Raw genomic sequence first — 18356 nt, 5'->3', positions numbered from 1 at the left:
TTCTGGTGGCTAGTGTTGGGACATTGTCATTACTGGTGACTAGTGTTGGGACATTGTCATTACTAGTGGCTATGGTTGGGACATTGTCATTACTAGTGGCTAGTGTTGGGACATTGTCATTACTAGTGGCTAGTGTTGGGACATTGTCATTACTAGTGGCTTGTCATTACTAGTGGCTAGTGTTGGGACATTGTCATTACTAGTGGCTAGTGTTGGGACATTGTCATTTCTGGTGGCTAGTGTTGGGACATTGTCATTTCTGGTGGCTAGTGTTGGGACATTGTCATTACTGGTGGCTAGGGTTGGGACATTGTCATTACTAGTGGCTAGTGTTGGGACATTGTCATTACTAGTGGCTAGTGTTGGGACATTGTCATTTCTGGTGGCTAGTATTGCGACATCAATTTGGGTGCTGTTTCTAGCTGTGCACATTGAAGTCTTGTGCACATCCAGGGAACTGATCCAATGGTTTTTCTATATATCTAATTTAGGCACAAGTTTATGAATATGCCAAAACTGAAATGATGTGCATGTAAATATTGCGGGTCTGAAAAGTTAAAACATTTGCAGGCTGCAAGAATCTGAATATTTTCAGTGGAGAAGCGTTTCCATACAGAAAATTAGGTGATCTCACAATTTTGTTGAAGTTGTTTTTCTTTTGAGCCTTAGAGTCCACCAGACTTACAATCTTCTGAAATGTATGAGTCCTTGACAAATTCTGGTAGGCTCCGTCTCCCTGACCACAGGTTATCTGACTTACTGTAGCTATGGATCCTGTTGTTTTGATATCAGCACAGAATGCAGGTCATGAAATCTAGATTAAGCCTGTTACTGACATTATAGCCACCCTCTACCTTTACCACTTGACTGTGACTATTGCTGGTAATTTCTATCTTTTACCCGATCCACATTGATGTGTACGTGTATTCTGCAGGTACCTTGGTGGAAAGAAGGTGAAGGGCAGTGACATTAGCGGCCTGGAGGAGCTGATGACCATCTGTGCCATGTGTAACGACTCAAGTGTGGACTACAATGAGGTACAGCAATTTAATGTCCTGCAACAGGCAACCTAGAACTTGATTATTTTGGGTAGCTAAATGTTATAAGTGCCGTCTTATTAATGCTAATTTCAAGGTTATGGCATTCAAAAATAAGTAATTTCATTAGCTCAAACACAATTTGGTTAAGAGGAAAATCCTTAAAAACAAGTTTACATATGAAACATGTTGGTCTTAACTTAATCTTAATAGATCATAGGGAATGTTCTAAAAACAAATTGAGATTTCAATTTTGTTATCTCGCAGACAAAGGACATCTATGAGAAGGTGGGTGAGGCCACAGAGACAGCTCTCTCAGTGCTCGTTGAGAAGGTCAACTTCTACAACACGGACAAGGTCGGTCTGAACAAGCGCGAGAAGGGTGTGGCTGCCCAACACGTCATCCAGCAGATGTGGAAGAAGGAGTTTACGCTCGAGTTCTCACGTGATCGGAAATCCATGAGCGTCTACTGCTCACCAAACAAGCCTACCCGCACTCCTGGTGGAGCGCGCATGTTCTGCAAGGTAGTATTGTCTTGAATGTGTAATACAGATTTAAACTGTACCTGGCATGTGCTAGTCTCTTCCAGCAAGCTCATACATAATTATATGATGAATATTGGTTTCATGTATTGTCATCGGAGATAGTTCTTGAATTCAGAATAAAGCTGTTTTACTGTAGATAGGTATGGATTTTTTTCTTTCAAATATTGTTTAAAACTCAATATTGCCATTTACCTATTTATCTCCTCTTCCCCAGGGAGCCCCTGAAGGTCTATTGGACCGCTGCACACACGCAAGAGTGGCTGGTAACAAGGTCCCCATGTCACCCACAATCAAGGAAGAGATCATGAAGCACGTCAAAGCCTACGGAACTGGTAAGCGTCAATAATACTGATCGACTCTTGAGAATTAGTGTAACAAATTTCTATTACTGAAATTGTTGACATTTTGCAAAAATCCTGTATAAACATAGCTAAAGGATTAATTTCACAAAGTTAGTAATAGTCAATCCATTAGAATTGGGCAATAAGTAATTATATTTTTCACAAAGAAATTAGTCTTGAATTGAATTTTTCTGGTGAGGCATTGTATAGTCAGTTGGTTTTGTAATGATATGATATGATAGCACAGCTTTTGTGATGCAAGTTATCTTCAATACTTAAAGACTGCAGACAAATTTTGTTACCATTCATGTGTACACCTCTATATGATCTGTTATCATTCCCCTAGGTCGTGACACCCTTCGTTGCCTAGCCCTGGCAACCATCGACGCCCCACCTCGCCGTGAGGACATGGATCTGGAAGACTCACGCAAGTTCATCGAGTATGAGGTATGCAATGGTTTTACTTATCGAAATATTATATACAACAGTCTTGTTGGGTTTTGGGATTGATAGCCCTTTTCCATCAAATGCATTGGTTTTGCTGGCAACTCCTCTGGGGTATCTGTTGTGTGTTTACAGTTGACAAGATGCAGTCATGAAAAGATAATTTAGAATATCACAATCTCCTGCATTATTCTCTTGTTATACTTTTTAGACAAACATGACATTTGTCGGAGTGGTGGGGATGTTGGATCCCCCTCGTGAGGAAGTGGCCATCTCCATCAAGGACTGTCGGGCTGCTGGTATCCGCGTTATCGTCATCACTGGTGACAACAAGGTAGGGGATTTCTTTCCCAAGATTTAAGATGATGCTACTTAACAATTTTTCGAAATATTTGAAATAAAAATATAAGGAGTATATATGATGATAAACTTGTTACAAACAAATAAAATATTGCAAACAGCCATAATTTAGTATCAAAGGTAATTGTGTTTCTCATTTTCAAAGAAAATGTTTTTTAATGCTGTTTTTGTAATTATGACTGATTAACTTGTCATTATTTCAGGCTACTGCTGAGGCTATCTGTAGAAGAATCGGAATCTTCAGTGAGACCGAATCAACGGAGGGTCTGTCATTTACCGGCCGTGAGTTTGACGATTTGGCCCCTGAGGATCAGCGCGCAGCAGTTATGAGAGCCCGTCTGTTCGCCCGTGTCGAGCCCACACACAAGAGCAAGATTGTTGAGTACCTGCAAGCCGAGGGAGAAATCTCCGCTATGGTAGGTTCATGTGAACTTTATATTGTAATTAAGATATAAGGCTATGGTATCTTGCAATTAGGTTGGGGGTTTTTCAGTTTAAGATTTGATCCTTGACGATTATTTCGTTTGAAGTCTTTGTAAATTGATCGACCTGTCACTTTAACGAATCTCATTTAAAAACATTATAAAACATTTGGACAACAACGGGAGTATAAAAAGAGAGAATAATTGTAATTATCTTCATTTCTGAAAATATTCCACATCTTCACAGACTGGTGATGGTGTGAATGACGCCCCTGCCCTCAAGAAGGCTGAGATCGGTATTGCCATGGGTTCTGGTACAGCTGTGGCCAAGTCAGCTTCCGAAATGGTGCTGGCTGATGACAACTTCGCCACCATTGTTGCAGCTGTTGAGGAGGGTCGTGCCATCTACAACAACATGAAGCAGTTTATCCGCTACCTCATCTCCTCAAACATTGGAGAGGTTGTCTGGTGAGTTGGGTTGTTTCCCTTGATTTAAGATAATCCTTTGAAAACTAATAATTTTATCATTAAGGTATCATTTATCTGATTGTTGGTAATAAAACAAGGCTGGCGAGTGCTTAATTAATACATAATTGCAAACCAAGTACTTCTTGTGTAGTCGCAGCTGCTACAATTTGCATTTGTGCAACCTATATACTGCAATTGTGTTTTAAAATCTGTCCATAAACACCTTTAAGCAGCAATATCTAATTGATTCTGTTTATAGATTTGACTACCAATACTTAACAAAATCTATGTTCGGAGATGAGGGTGATCCGCATCTCACTCAAAACCTCACCTGTGGCAGTTTTTCAATCTGTTATATGTGAAAAGCTAGTAATCATTTTATTTGAGCTTAAATGAGTTAGAATCAACTCAGTTGGAACCCATGCTTTCTATTGCCAGTATTTTCCTGACTGCTGCCCTTGGAATCCCAGAAGCCCTGATCCCTGTCCAGCTGCTGTGGGTGAACCTTGTGACTGACGGTTTCCCAGCCACTGCCCTTGGCTTCAACCCACCTGACCTGGACATCATGAAGAAACCCCCACGTAACCCAAAGGAGGGACTTATCACTGGATGGCTCTTCTTCAGATATATGGCCATTGGAAGTAAGTAGACATTGTGATCTCAAAGTATACAAAAAAGATAAATAAAATAAAAATCATCTAAGGATCTTCTATGATATGCATGTGTTAAGAAAAATGTATTGGTAATGTATTTCAATGTGGTGTAAGACCTGGATTCCTAAGTATTGAAACCCTACATGTAGATTTCATGTAAACTGATGTGAATGTCATGTGGAACAATGTCAATATCTTACAGTGTACGTTGGTTGTGCAACTGTGGGAGCCGCAGCCTGGTGGTTCATGATCTACGAGGAAGGACCCAAGCTCAACTACTACCAGCTGGTCAGTTACGCTTTACATGTTAGCTACTATAAGATGGATTTGATAGAAAATGTTTCTAAATATTAAAATTCCTTGAAAGTATGCGAAAGTGATAACCATAAATGCTCAAAGTGGCTTATGAACTGTAGTAGTAACCATGACTTCTCATGTATTTGTTTACAGTGAAGGACCTTGTTTTATCAAAGGATTTGTCAGAAAATTATTAACAAAAAATTACTATAAAATGTGTATTTTTTCAATAGACTCACCATATGCAATGCCCAGCAGAGCCTAAGAATTTCCCCGATCTGGACTGTAACATTTTTAGCGACCCTCACCCCATGACAATGGCTCTATCAGTGTTGGTCACCATAGAGATGCTAAATGCTCTCAACAGGTAAACTTAAAAATGGCCCATTCATATAGACCCGCACTTCCATGGTGGCGGGCTGTCATGATAAACCATCCATGAAAACATTACCTGAATAGATTGTTTGAAATTTACATCTTTTGTGTGTTCTTTGTTGAACCCTTTAAATGGAAGAGTTTATTCCAGTTCTCTTATCACAGATATTTGGATTTATTCATTAACTGGATATAAAATCATGGATGGTTTCTCATACCAGAATTGTATAACACTTTGTGCAAAATCAAGATGAATGCTTTGTTTAGACATTGATCCTAATTCCATCTACCACCAAAAGCATAGCATTCATTTTAATCTGCACACTCTCAAACTGGAAAAGTAAATTATGTTGTGGTTATTTTCTGCTAGACACATCACTCACAGTGTTTAGCTCAGGACGAGCGCTTCATGGGCGTGGATTGTAAATTGTTCGATCACCCAGCTCCAATGACGATGGCTCTATCAGTCCTCGTTGTCATTGAAATGTTGAATGCCCTCAACAGGTAAGAGTTCAACATGTGACCTACTGTGTCATACCTTGAAGAGCTGATTTAGGAATGGTGTTTAATTCAAAGATTAAAATTTTGGAGAAAACAAAAAAATCTGCAATAAAACGATATGACACAGTGGGTAGGCATGCAGGAAGTATGTCACATGATCAGAGTATGGTGACAAATGGCGGAACTCAAGTCATGTGGTTTACTGATTGATCATGTGACCATGTCATTTGACATGTAGTTAGACTGGTATGCATGGTTTCCAAAACAGCAAAGGGGGAGTCTCATAGATATTTGCTTAACAAGATGAAACTCTTCTGCCAAAGTGCATGTCCAGTCAGTGAGGGGGATAACTGGACTTGAAACATTAAAAGGGACTTCTTATTTTGATATTTGTTTTCTGTAATATACTGAATATAAATTCATAAAACATCTCAAGATTAAACATTTATTATTTAAGAATTATGAATTTTTTCAACTTGAAATGTGTATTTTACTTGAATTAATTAATAAAAGAAAGATATTTATAAAATTTACAAGATAATTTTAATTAACACTTCAATAAGTATCAAAATTTAATATTTCTGAAATGGCTTAAGATGTTTTATGAGTACAGGCCGTGATGACCATATACATGTATGATTAGGGTTTTAGCTAGAGGGTTAGGGAGGGTGTTGCACCCTGTCCTTTACTGGAAGCACTATTCTGTCCTCACAGAGACCAGAATGTGCACTTTCCTGCCTTTAAAGACTTAAGTGCTTAAGATAATCAAATATATATATAAATATATAAAAAAAAAATATTAAAACTTGAAATATGATTATAAATTAAAACAAACTTTTCCATATATAGTAGTTTAAACCTAATGATACTTCAAATAAGCACAATTTTCATTTTCTATGAAATTCATAATGCTTTACTGCCCGGTAAATGTGCCCTTTTGTCCCTCAGCACCCTTTTGTCCTTATTAAAACCTGGCTAAAACCCTAATGATGCTGATGGCAGGTAGCAGTCAGTCCAGACACCCCCTTGCTGGTTGGTAGCTGTGGATGCTAGCTAGCTCATGCTTCCTTCATGTGCAATGTTGATCTCTTACTTTCGCAGTGTAAGCTTACAGCAGCTTTGTGTTTTGCTTAACAAACTTTGTTTTCTGACTGTATATATCTCTGTGAGTGATGTAGATAGATTCTAGCAGATATAGAGTTCTGTGGATTAATCTTGTCATGCATTTGAAATGTTCTGTGTATGGATGTATTGTATTGCCAGTGACTTTGTGAAGTTTTTTCAAGATTTGTATACAAAATATTGCTGACATCTAACTGAAGTGTGTGGCTATTACTGCAGTGTGTGGCTATTACTGCAGTGTGTGACTATTACTGCAGTGTGTGTTTTTTTCTTTTGCGATAGAGTGGTAGCTAATGTAAACACTTACTGTACTTTTGTAAAGACGTACGGTGATAAATGCACCTGTTTGTTTATATTTGATTTCTTTCAAAGTATGTTTATTATAAAATACACTTGTATTAAAAAAGTTTAAAACAAAATGTCTACTTATGTAAAGGAAAGAATTGAAATTATTTTTCATTAATCCTATATGATTGCCTGTACGACATTCAGCTTCCTGTTTGCATGTAAACGATAATCCTAGCAGTGAGGGTAACCCATTCACATATTGCTTACAGTCTGAGTGAGAACCAGTCACTGTTGGTGATGCCACCCTGGACAAACAAGTGGCTCTTGGGGGCCATCGGTCTTTCCATGGGACTCCATTTCTTCATCCTCTACACAGATGTCATGGCAGTAAGTTGCAGTCTACATATACATATCTACAATAATCTTGTTTGCTTTTTCTTTATTGTCTGGTAAGGGCAGTGGTTAGCCCACTCACTTGTCATGAAGTTGTCCCTGGTTCCAATTCCGGCATGGGCATATGTGAGTTTTGTTGGCATCTACCAAGCTGGATAAAAACAATTATTACCATATTGTCAAGATTGTTATTTCATGTAACGAGTGTTGCTACATCAATGTGGGTGTTCCTCTTCAAAATTGTGGACATTGAAATTGTGTGCACATCAATGGAACTGGTCCATAATTTTGCATATTTTCATTATGTACATTATGATCATTACTAAGACTACAAAATGGACAATTGAAATGGTAATACATAGATGTTAATGTCCTTTTTTCCAGACAATCTTCCAGATCACGCCCCTTGGAGTGACAGAATGGGTCGCGGTGATGAAGCTCTCCATACCAGTCATCATTCTTGATGAAACTCTCAAGTTTATTGCGAGAAAGTTCACCGATGGTAATACCCCTTACCTTGAGCTAGCTATCATAATGGCCGTCTGGGCCGTGTATATACCTCTAGCATCATTATACATATGAAATAATTGACTCGAGTGATATTTAATCAGACATTCTGTAGAACAATTTCTCACTATGGAAATCACATTGTAGCAATGAACTAGTGTTGGTGCAATTGATTCAGAAATTCCATTGAATGGCATCGCTTTGCCCTTACATACAGCAATGTTAAATGAATAAAGACAAAATTACATGAATTTACAGTGTGATTTCTTTGAATGGAGGATGAAAATATTATCTATTTATATATTTACCTAGTAGAAATAATATGTACTTGAAGTTCTCTAGGCATTTATCTCCCTTTTAAGTGTTTGATAAGATTTTTCTCCCCTGGTTGTGTTTACCTCCCTTGAAAAGCAACACTCCTCCCCACCTAGAGCTTTTAATATTTCTTCCACTCTCTACCATGATTGTAAAAACTTGTGTTGTGTGATGTTATGCTGACTTTTACATTTTGTGATTATGTCGGGGGTATTGCTCAGGAAATAACAACAGAAATATACTATACTGGTGTTCGGGTTCACTCTGTTATTTGTGGGTTTGAAAAATGCTAAAACATTCTAGTTAAAATGACAAAAAAACTAATTCTGAAGTGATGATAGTACATTTCTGTTATAAGCTTTTTACACTTGGTATTTCAGGCTTGTGTAATCTTGAGGATTAATGGTAATAGTTAAGAGAGAAAACATGAAAGAGCTTCAAACTGAAAGTATTATGTCCAGGCAATTTTAACTTATATCAATCACTTTCTGTATATTTCTACTGTTTTCTGTACCAAGGGTCCAAATTTGCATGAGTCAAATGTTTAAGGTGGTTCACTTTATAGCCAGGCCTGTATAAATTTATTTAACCAAATATTTGAGTTAAATACGGACTAAGGCTTTTTGATACAAACATCTTCATTTCAAAGACTGCCATATCTTTATCTTTAAGGCATTAGAATGCAATGCTATGCACAAATTAAGCCTGTAATTTTGAAGCTCTTGCATGTATTATGTGGGTATCATGGTTCACTGGTCACAGTGACAGCTCACATCGCATCAGTTATGTCTGTGTACAGCTCTAGATTGTTATATGTTACCAGGGATAACATACGGGGCACACCAGCAAGCTACAGTGACCACATATCTGCCTTCAAAATTCCACCCAACAATCCAGTTAAAACGAAACATTCAAATAAGAGAGCTTTTTTATTTAGGCCTTTAGTCATCAAGTAGAGTAATAGTACTGTAGTTTGGTGGGCGTTGCTGCGGACTCAATATCACGCACATACATTTTGGCATTGTTTATGCAAAAGCGCATTATTTGTTTGTTTAAAATCAATTTGACTCTATAATAGTCCACAAATATTCTCACATTAAACGATGCAATCAAATTATAATTTCACTTCTATTTGTTCACCAAATTAATTTGTAATTGTTTATATTGTGCTTTAGAGTACCTGTCAAGTTGCTTGTGAAAAGCACACAAATTTAAAAAGTAGGTATATGGAAAAAGGAATGAATGCATACATATAATTACCTTAGGTCAGTGTATAAACACCTAATTTAGGAAAAAAGCTTTCAATGTTGATATGTTCCATTTTTTTATTTTTTAGCTGAGTATTTTTACCTTATTTTTTGAGATATTTTGCAATGACCTGTATAATAATTTCCCTAACCATATCTCATAACAGGGTATATTTTTGTAGCCTTCATTAACAGTCATTCTCGTTGCATTCCCAGGGCAGGCCCGCATTGTATACAAAAACTATGACAAAATACATATGGAAACAATTTGTTCAATAAATCAATGATGCATCAGTTTCTTAGGAGCAAATTCAACAACTTAGATTTTGGAAACATTATAGTGTTAATTTCTTAAACATTTGGCAGTGGTTTTAAAATGTATGTTGTTTTAAAGAAGACAATTATTTCTAATATAATAAAAAATGTAGATGGCCTAAAACTGAAGCATTATTTTGGTTTTACTCGAGCGTGGTAGCCCTTGGACAACATTCCAGTCATATAAATGTAATGTGTACCTTATTTTTGCATCATTTGATTATTATTAAATATAGATGTCAGTGTTAGAAATTGATAACTGTTCTCTCATTTGTCATATACTGTATGTGTTTTATGTCAGTCTGAATTATGTTGATGGACTAGAGAATGTCATGAGTTCATAAATTTGTGTATGTTCGTAGAAACTAGAACCAAGGTGAAGCAAGTCTGTGCATTTGCAGAACTTAGAAGAAAAAAATTGTTCAGACTAAAATGTTTTTTTTAAATTCCCCTTTGTGTGAATTTGACCCTTGACCCGCATGTTGTTGTAACTTGACCTTTGCCTAGGGCATGGAAACATTGGCTCAGCTGTAGATGTAGACGCTTTCATATGTTAACTAGTTTCTCTGTTTCAAAATACTCTGTTCATTTATTCTTGTAGTACAAATAAACTACATGTATTCATTTATTCTTGTAGTACAAATAAACTACATGTATACATCAACTGTATAGTACACATATACAACAGCTGTGTAGTACACATTAACTACATGTACACATCAGCTTGGTAGTACACATTAACTACACATAAATAACAGCTGTGTAGTATACATAAATTACACATATACATCAGCTGTGTAGTTCACAAACTACACATAAACAACAGCTGTGTAGTACACAAAAACTACACATATACATTAGCTGTATTTCATAAAATAAGTAAATGAATCTAAAAGATGTAATTGAATGCCCAACCATTAATAAGCAGAATTTACATGTACATAGAAGAACATAGTTTAACAACGTTGTTATGTCATGCCAAAGTTAACAAGACAGTGTAAGAAAAAGATGTTCATTTAGAGATGTTGAACAGCATACACAGTACTGTAACAAGGTTAAGTGGACATGCGGGAAAAGGGTCAAATTCATCACTACCAGGGATATTCTTGTCTTTCAATAACAATGCAATGGAGCCATGTAAATGTTTAAGTTTTTTTTTTTATCTCCTGGAAATCTATGTTCAAAGCTATTTCCAAAAGGTGCATTTCAATTTGCCTAATTTAAAGACTATCAGCTTGGTTTTAGTTCAAATCAACTTTAAGTAAGAAATCTTCTGTAGTCGGAATAATTTGTATATTTTATTTATATTTGAGTTTGTTTCCTCAAATATGAATTCATGCCTTCTATGTGATTATAAATGTATATGAAAAAAAATCCTGTACTTCTGTTAGAAGTTTGTACAATTTTGTAAAAACTTCTTTGTGAATTATGATTGACTTTTTCTCTTGACTGTAAAGAAATTGAATATTTTGAAGAAATAATGATGATAAAACGGTTGTGTTTATTTTGCTGTATGCAAATCTGAAGTGTCCAGTGCCAAACACATTTGAAATGATGTAAAGACACAAAAAACTATTTAATAGTTTATCTGAGTCTAAAAGGATATAAACAACATTTGTCTAAGTTAAACATTCCAACGGTTTGGAAATCCCTTCCCTTTGGAGATTCTTTTAAAAATTGTAACATGAAATGTGGTAGTGGATTAGTGAAGTCTGTATATTTAGGTGATATTTATTCTTAGACATTCGCTTCCGAAAGGGGTGTTTTATTCGTGTGATTATTTGACGTGAAAATATATGAAGAAAGAAATGTATGACTGGAAAATTGATATTGTATTAACAATGTGTACAACGTATATTATTAAAATGGTTTTTCACAAAGATATTAGTCTTGTTTAGTTTTCAGGGAGTTTTCAATTAAAGTCAAGAGTTTCGGTCAACCGCCATATTCAACAACATATTTAATGATCAAAGCTTGATATTTGATAGCAGGTCCGTCCATTCTGTGTCAACTGTTACCTTAACTATATAAGGTTGAAAGAGACCATTTAAGGACCAAACAACTTGCATTATACAGAAAAGGACAATTTGTTATAATGTGTTGACGACACCTAGAAATTGGGACAGATTGTAATGAACAATGTATAGAAACAGAACGCAACAGACAGGTGGATATTGAGTTGGTTCATAACGACTTCTGACATTGCAGTATGGTTGTTGAATGGACAGTTTATAATGAACCATGTCTGAGGGTGTAACTTCCCCTGTTTGGTATGCACTATTCAGGGTTCATTGAAGGAGTACTCTGGACTTGAGGGAGTGGTAAGGCAGAAACTCAAAATCGGGCATTATTCTGTATGCACTCATTAAATAGTTAAATATTATAAGGTACGCTGGATTCGGGTAGGAAATGAAAGAGTACTCCGTACACAAGGGGGAGGGGTGGAGGTTACACCTTCATGTTTGACATATCATAGAAAAGTTTAAATCAGGATTGTTTTAATAACACAAGCTGAAATGAGGATAATTCATAATGGATGTAGTAGCAAACAAGGATGGATACGATAGGTATTTACTTTTATAATGATAACCCTTTAACTAGAGTCTAGATTACCTATACAGAGATGCTAATCGTTGACACTAGCAGCACAGTGCAGTAGCTATTCAACCCAACCTAGCTTGGCTAAAATTCATTATACAGAATTTTTTTTTAAGTGTAAAAGATAATGAAGAGAAATGAACATCTTTTTCTTAACATGATTTTACATTGATATTAAGTTGTTCATTTAGAATAGCTGTGTAGTTGTTTGAAAGCTTTGTTGCATATTTGATTTTGGCATGTTGGATACTTCACAATGGTAAAGTAAATATATCGATAGAAACATCTAAAGTAATAAAAAAAATACAAAAAGTTACTGCTAAGTTATTTCTTTATAATCCCTGCTTTTTCACTCATAAGCAATAAACATTGATTTATTTTAAAAAAAATCTTGGAAACAGCATCAGAATAAGAAATGTAAGATTGTGAAGTATCTAGTGCAAATTGGTACTAACAGAATGTGTTTGTACCCATGGATACACTAGCAGACACCGATTTAGTGAGGTAAAACTCTATATAACAGACTGTATATACATGTTGTCAGCTATATTGTTGTACATGGCTGAACTTTCACAACATCTAGGTACATGTACTATGGTTTGACACTCTTTTTTTTAAACACAAATGCATGATTTAACAAAATTGTCACCATTAAAAAATTGTCTTACTACCATGCGTACCAACTTGCGAGTATTTTAAAACTCAGATGTTGTGAACTTACAGATTCATTTGACAAGCATTTCATTTCTGAATATTTTCTGGTACTCTTAAGTTTTATCAGCTAGTCTGTGGTTAAGAAAAGTTTTTAGTATTGTCATAACTTTGGTGTTGTGGAAAATCTGTTACGACTTATGCAGGAACCCTTGGTACATATGTTTATAATGACAATGCACAAATGATTCGCAAGTCTGTCATTCCGGCCATTGCTTTTTGACTTGTGCCCTGTTTTGGTTCACTGTGAAATGCAGACAACCAAAAGCGAAAAAGAATCAGACTGGTGATGGCACCTTCTTGAGGCGTTCTTGTAAGCATTTGACACTGAACTGCCCTCGATAAAATCATTCTAGTGCATTTGTCAATGATTGTCGCCTGATAGTAAGTCTCTCCATTTTTAATAGTTATTAATAATTAAATAATAATAGTGTGGTTATGGTATCATGTCACTTGCAAAAAGAAGAAAACTTGTCGAATGAAATATTGTTGTTGCACAGTAGCTATACGTACTTCCCATTTAGAGCAAAAAAAATGTCTCCCTCCTTTCCTTGTTGAAAATATACATGTGCTTGAAAGACAATGTTTAGATTTTCTTTTGGCCGTTTACTTCATATACAGTAGAAATTATATATATATATACATATATAAATATTATATATAAGTGCATGGGGAACTAATGCTGAACATTCATGCATACTTTTAAAATGAGATCATAATTCATTGATTGGATAATGTATTTACTGTTATATTCAAATCTGTTTCAGCAATGAATTTAAAGTTACTCAATGCATTTTTTTGTGTAAACTGACTTTGACTAACTTACTTTGACTGCAAATTTGTCATTGAGTTTACAACAATGTAATGCAATAGAGTCAATAGTTTACAACAATGTAATGTAATAGAGTCAATAGTTTACAACAATGTAATGTAATAGAGTCAGTATTTTACAACAATGTAATGTAATAGAGTCAATAGTTTACAACAATGTAATAGAGTCAGTATTTTACAACAATGTAATGTAATAGAGTCAGTATTTTACAACAATGTAATGTAATAGAGTCAATAGTTTACAACAATGTAATGCAATAGAGTCAATAGTTTACAACAATGTAATGTAATAGAGTCAATAGTTTACAACAATGTAATGTAATAGAGTCAATAGTTTACAACAATGTAATGTAATAGAGTCAATAGTTTACAACAATGTAATGTAATAGAGTCAATAATCAAAATTGGAGTAAAAACTGGTTGTAACAAGCAAATTTTATATATTAGGACACAATGTTAACTGTTCCAGCATATTGAAATTTTCCCTGAACAGATTTATAGGAATAAGTGGTCAAAGTTGGTCAACTGTTGTGTGCTGCGAAGTGATTGGCCAGTATGTGTTGTGTTGCATAGTGATTGGCCAGTATATGTGGAGTTGAGAAGGGGTTAGCTACCCTTATAACCTGACCCCCCAGATGCTGGCCAGTCTGTTGTTGACCCATATGTAGTTGTTGTCACTGCTGTTGTTGTGTGGTGCAGGTATTAGAGCAGCATCAAGGAAATCAGCAAGCATTGAACAATTGTGCATGACATGATACAGAGCATGATGGTAGAACTTACTGGGATACTTAAAGCATGATGGTTAAACCACCTAAACTAGAAGACTTAACATGTACAAGAATTGGATGATCAACAATAACCCTTGGGATTAACTCAGTTGCTGTTACTAGGATGAATAAAATTTCAATCTTATTTGAGCATAACTAAGTAAATTGTACATGGTTTATTAAACTGTTTTAACTTTAAACTAATATGTATGTGATTTTGCATGAGAACTGATGTTGCTCTTATAAAAACCTCTATTATTCTCCTCTCTTTTCTGTAATGTATGTTTCAACATGCATTACTGTCACACACCTCAGACTTTATAATTTTCTTTATTCAAAAGATAGTTTTCTTGTTTGCATTTATTCATCATATCTTTGTCAATGTTGTTAAAATGTTGTGCATCTGTCCTAGAACCAATCATTCAATTATCTTAAAATCACAAGGCAATAGCAATAAACATTTCATTACAGCTAACATTGCTATAATAAGACTGTGTGGAGTCATATTCATTGATCATCTATGGATAACACATGATTAAAAGCTCTGCATTTACCTTCCAACTTAAAATAATACTGACCCTATCCTGCCAGTAATCCTATCATACTGTTTTATCAGCTTTTGCCTTGAAATGCCTTAGCATCATCTATTTCAAATAAATTCATTAAACCCAACTACATATACCATTTAAGCTCATGGTAATAAACATGTATTTTATTCCTTCTCTGCTATCCTGCACTGTGATAATGAATAGACTTTGATGCATGTTCTGATGTATGTTGTGGTTGCATGTATGTATGTTCAATGCATGATTATATAATCATTGTGTTAACCATTTCAGAAATGCCAGGAGTGTTTTGAAGAAGTAGACGTTTCGTAGTGTGTTAGGTTGTCAAGAAAACTGCTGTATTCACCACCCACAAGATCCTCATTGGTTACATAGCAACAGTATCACATGGTGTCATTCTGAATTTTTATTGGACTATTGTAAATCGATGTCATCACATTACCCATGATGCAATGTCATGGGGGAAAAATGCAAATTGCAAAAAAGCCTTCGATATTGAATATGAAGAAAACTTAAAAACTATGAAACTGTGCTTGGGCAAAAAGATCTACAAAGCAATGTAACATTAACAAATATGGCAGCCAGCTTGCATATAATTAAAGTGATTATTGTGCGGTTTTTTTTTAGTGTTTTTAGTGTTTTTTGCACTATAGTGAAATAACTCAATATTATACAAATGTAGTGTCTTTGATTGTTGTTAACAACATTGCTTGATTTGCATCAAATATGTGGATTATAACTGAATGCTGTAGATTTTAGTAGGAAATATTTGTAGAATAGACTTACATATGCAATTATTCTATCTAATAAAAATTGCATGTGGGAAAAATGATGCTTGAAATGTTTTCAAAAATATAATGTTACAGTGAAAGTGAAACATTATGAACTTTTAATCTGGAAATTTAAACAAGCATGATATTTTCAATTGACGATAACAATATAACAAGAGATGATTGGAGGATGTGATATTATTTTTTAGTTCCAATGAGCATAGAAGACAACCGCGAGTTTGGCCGGTACCATTAAACCCTTGCTCACACTAGAAATAGGGATAAAAACGAAGAAACCACCATCTACAGATCACTGCCAACTTTCGACATGTAGATAACAAAAAAATAAATTGAAATCAGCCACCTTATCTTGAATTGACATTAAAGTATCTTGAAAGATTTCAATTTAGAAACATCGGTGCAGCGGTAGTTAGGACTGTTTGAGAAGACATAGTTGTTACCCCGTCAGTGTTTTACCATGTGAGCTGACTGTTTGTTTAGAATACCTCAGCCTCCAGTGTGTAGTTTGTTTGGCCCCGTGCAGCAGAGGACACGCAAAACAACATGACAAAATCATCAGGCTTCGTTACTCAACCATAATTTCGAGTGCAATGCCATTTTCGTACGAAGAAACAACAACAATTAAGAAAAAATAACGCTTCACAAGTTAAAGAGGGCTTGAAATTGGGTCAGACATTATTTTTAATCATGTATTTAAAAATGTGCGGGACTCGACTGAATGCCAAATGTGGTCGTAAAAATCAAAAATTCATTCCATTGTATATATATATATGATGGTCCTGTTTTGATCTTTTCTTTGACTTGTGCTAGTGATGCCAACTTGACTCAGCATTATAGCAAGTTGCTGAACAAAAACATTAAAAACAAGCTGTTTTCAGCAAGAAAAGAAAACATGTTCAGCTATAAGACGTATTTCAATGTTTACATCGAACAGTGTTTATACATTGTATTTAATATTTCCCATTGTTAATTTATCAGCGTGATATGTATTTAATTAGCTCAGAATATTGTTTTATTGACTTGTGTGTTGCTTAATATTATTAAATATATTATTATTGTATTTTTTTTTCTAAATTTTATCTGTGTTGAATATTATATGACAGGTCTAGTGTAATGACTCAAAGCATCCATTATTATTGTTCATATATCATGTAACATCGGCTCAGTCTTGCTGCTTTGCCGTAAGGAAACCATAAGGGGAAAGAAGCGTTGAAGGAAAGTTGAGGGATTGTATAGAAATTGAATGGTAACTGGATGGCAGAGAGTGAAGGTTGGCAGACAAAGTGTTACAGGTGTAAACCCACTGTCCTTATTCCGTTCATTGAAACGTTTGTACCATATCTCATCCTGTAAATTATTATTTCCTTATTAATCGGGAAGTTTATTTTTATGTGAAATACACATGTATATATACAGATGTAAGGCCCTTGTTTGCAGCAGAAGAGACTTAATAAATGTCCGAAAGTGGTAATATATAAATGTAGCTCAGAACAACTGCGTTCCCAGGTGGTATGTTAAAAAGTATTTTATTATTCATTTAGCCTTTCAGTTTGTTAAAGAAAGTGATTGGCTTCTCCCTAATTTTCAAATTGACAGAGATTTTCGCATAATACCTGACCTGTGCATTGATGAAAGCGTGAAGTGGCTGCCCAAACCAGTGTATTAAGTGTATAAAAGTATTGCCAAGTTGGGTGAAAGAATGTGTCAGAAAGAGTGAATGAGCTGTTACTTTGATGTTTTCTTTCCATTTAGATGTACCATATAAAGTAGAGGCTTAGAGTCTCTTATCTAAGTGGATGTAGCATCTACAAGGTGGCGGTCTACTGTTGGTTGGCCACATTGTCATGTTAACATCTGTAGGTTTTGCCATCAGTGTGCAGTAACAAATCTCAATACTTCCCGTGTCCTGGCTTGGCCACCATGTTTGTACCTCATTTGTATTTTGAACATTGAGATCTTGTTACTGTAACTGATGATTTTTACAGTTTTTATCCTGTGTTTTAGGCATGAGGCAGCTTCTATGAAATCCGTTATTGTGTCAATGAAAAAACAACATTTGTGGTTATAAAATTGAAACAGTAACCATATTTATCTCTTGTAAAATCTGATTAATCTTTATAAACTTGGGCTGTTCTCTAACATCAGCAACTTGATTGTATTCATATACTAGTAATTGTTATCTTGATTTATTCAGAAACTTACTTATGCAAGTCTGCCAAAATGTGATTAAAACACTCAAGGAAAAATGTGTTGCGTTGTTAATTCCGTATAGAACTTTCTGTATGTACATGTGTATAAACCTCATGCAAAACTCCCATCAACAAGTTGAATTATTATGATACCACATTCATCTATAGTCTACACAATTTTTAACACAAAGATTACTGAATGTGTATAAGTGTCAGGGTCATAACTTCCACACTTGTAAAACAAATTCATCTGGTATAGTATCCTCTACAAT

The 18356-nt window shown here is 35.1% G+C and overlaps 1 protein-coding gene across 4 annotated transcripts in view; it reads left to right on the top strand.

Moving 5' to 3' along the window:
• LOC128231210 (calcium-transporting ATPase sarcoplasmic/endoplasmic reticulum type-like) overlaps positions 1-18141 on the top strand; it is a 46247-nt gene extending 28106 nt beyond the window's left edge. Inside the window, exons 12-26 of one of the 4 annotated variants that reach the window (XM_052943718.1) lie at positions 935-1037; positions 1305-1562; positions 1798-1915; positions 2271-2371; positions 2580-2702; positions 2932-3144; positions 3398-3618; positions 4057-4259; positions 4474-4559; positions 4802-4935; positions 7124-7241; positions 7632-7749; positions 8450-8474; positions 9245-9287; positions 15378-18141. In XM_052943718.1, coding sequence (XP_052799678.1) covers positions 935-1037; positions 1305-1562; positions 1798-1915; positions 2271-2371; positions 2580-2702; positions 2932-3144; positions 3398-3618; positions 4057-4259; positions 4474-4559; positions 4802-4935; positions 7124-7241; positions 7632-7749; positions 8450-8472 — 1819 coding nt within the window. In that variant the 3' untranslated portion in view covers positions 8473-8474; positions 9245-9287; positions 15378-18141. Of the gene's footprint in view, positions 1-934; positions 1038-1304; positions 1563-1797; positions 1916-2270; positions 2372-2579; positions 2703-2931; positions 3145-3397; positions 3619-4056; positions 4260-4473; positions 4560-4801; positions 4936-5313; positions 5448-7123; positions 7242-7631; positions 7750-8449; positions 8475-9244; positions 9288-15377 lie in introns of all 4 variants that reach the window. The other 3 variants (XM_052943717.1, XM_052943716.1, XM_052943719.1) reach the window with 3 other exon arrangements.
• Positions 18142-18356: the final 215 nt, after the last annotated feature.

The sequence above is a fragment of the Mya arenaria genome, chromosome 4, assembly GCF_026914265.1.
Source record: "Mya arenaria isolate MELC-2E11 chromosome 4, ASM2691426v1".
In the NCBI taxonomy this organism is placed as follows: domain Eukaryota; kingdom Metazoa; phylum Mollusca; class Bivalvia; order Myida; family Myidae; genus Mya; species Mya arenaria.
This window is presented reverse-complemented; position numbering and strand designations above follow the sequence as displayed.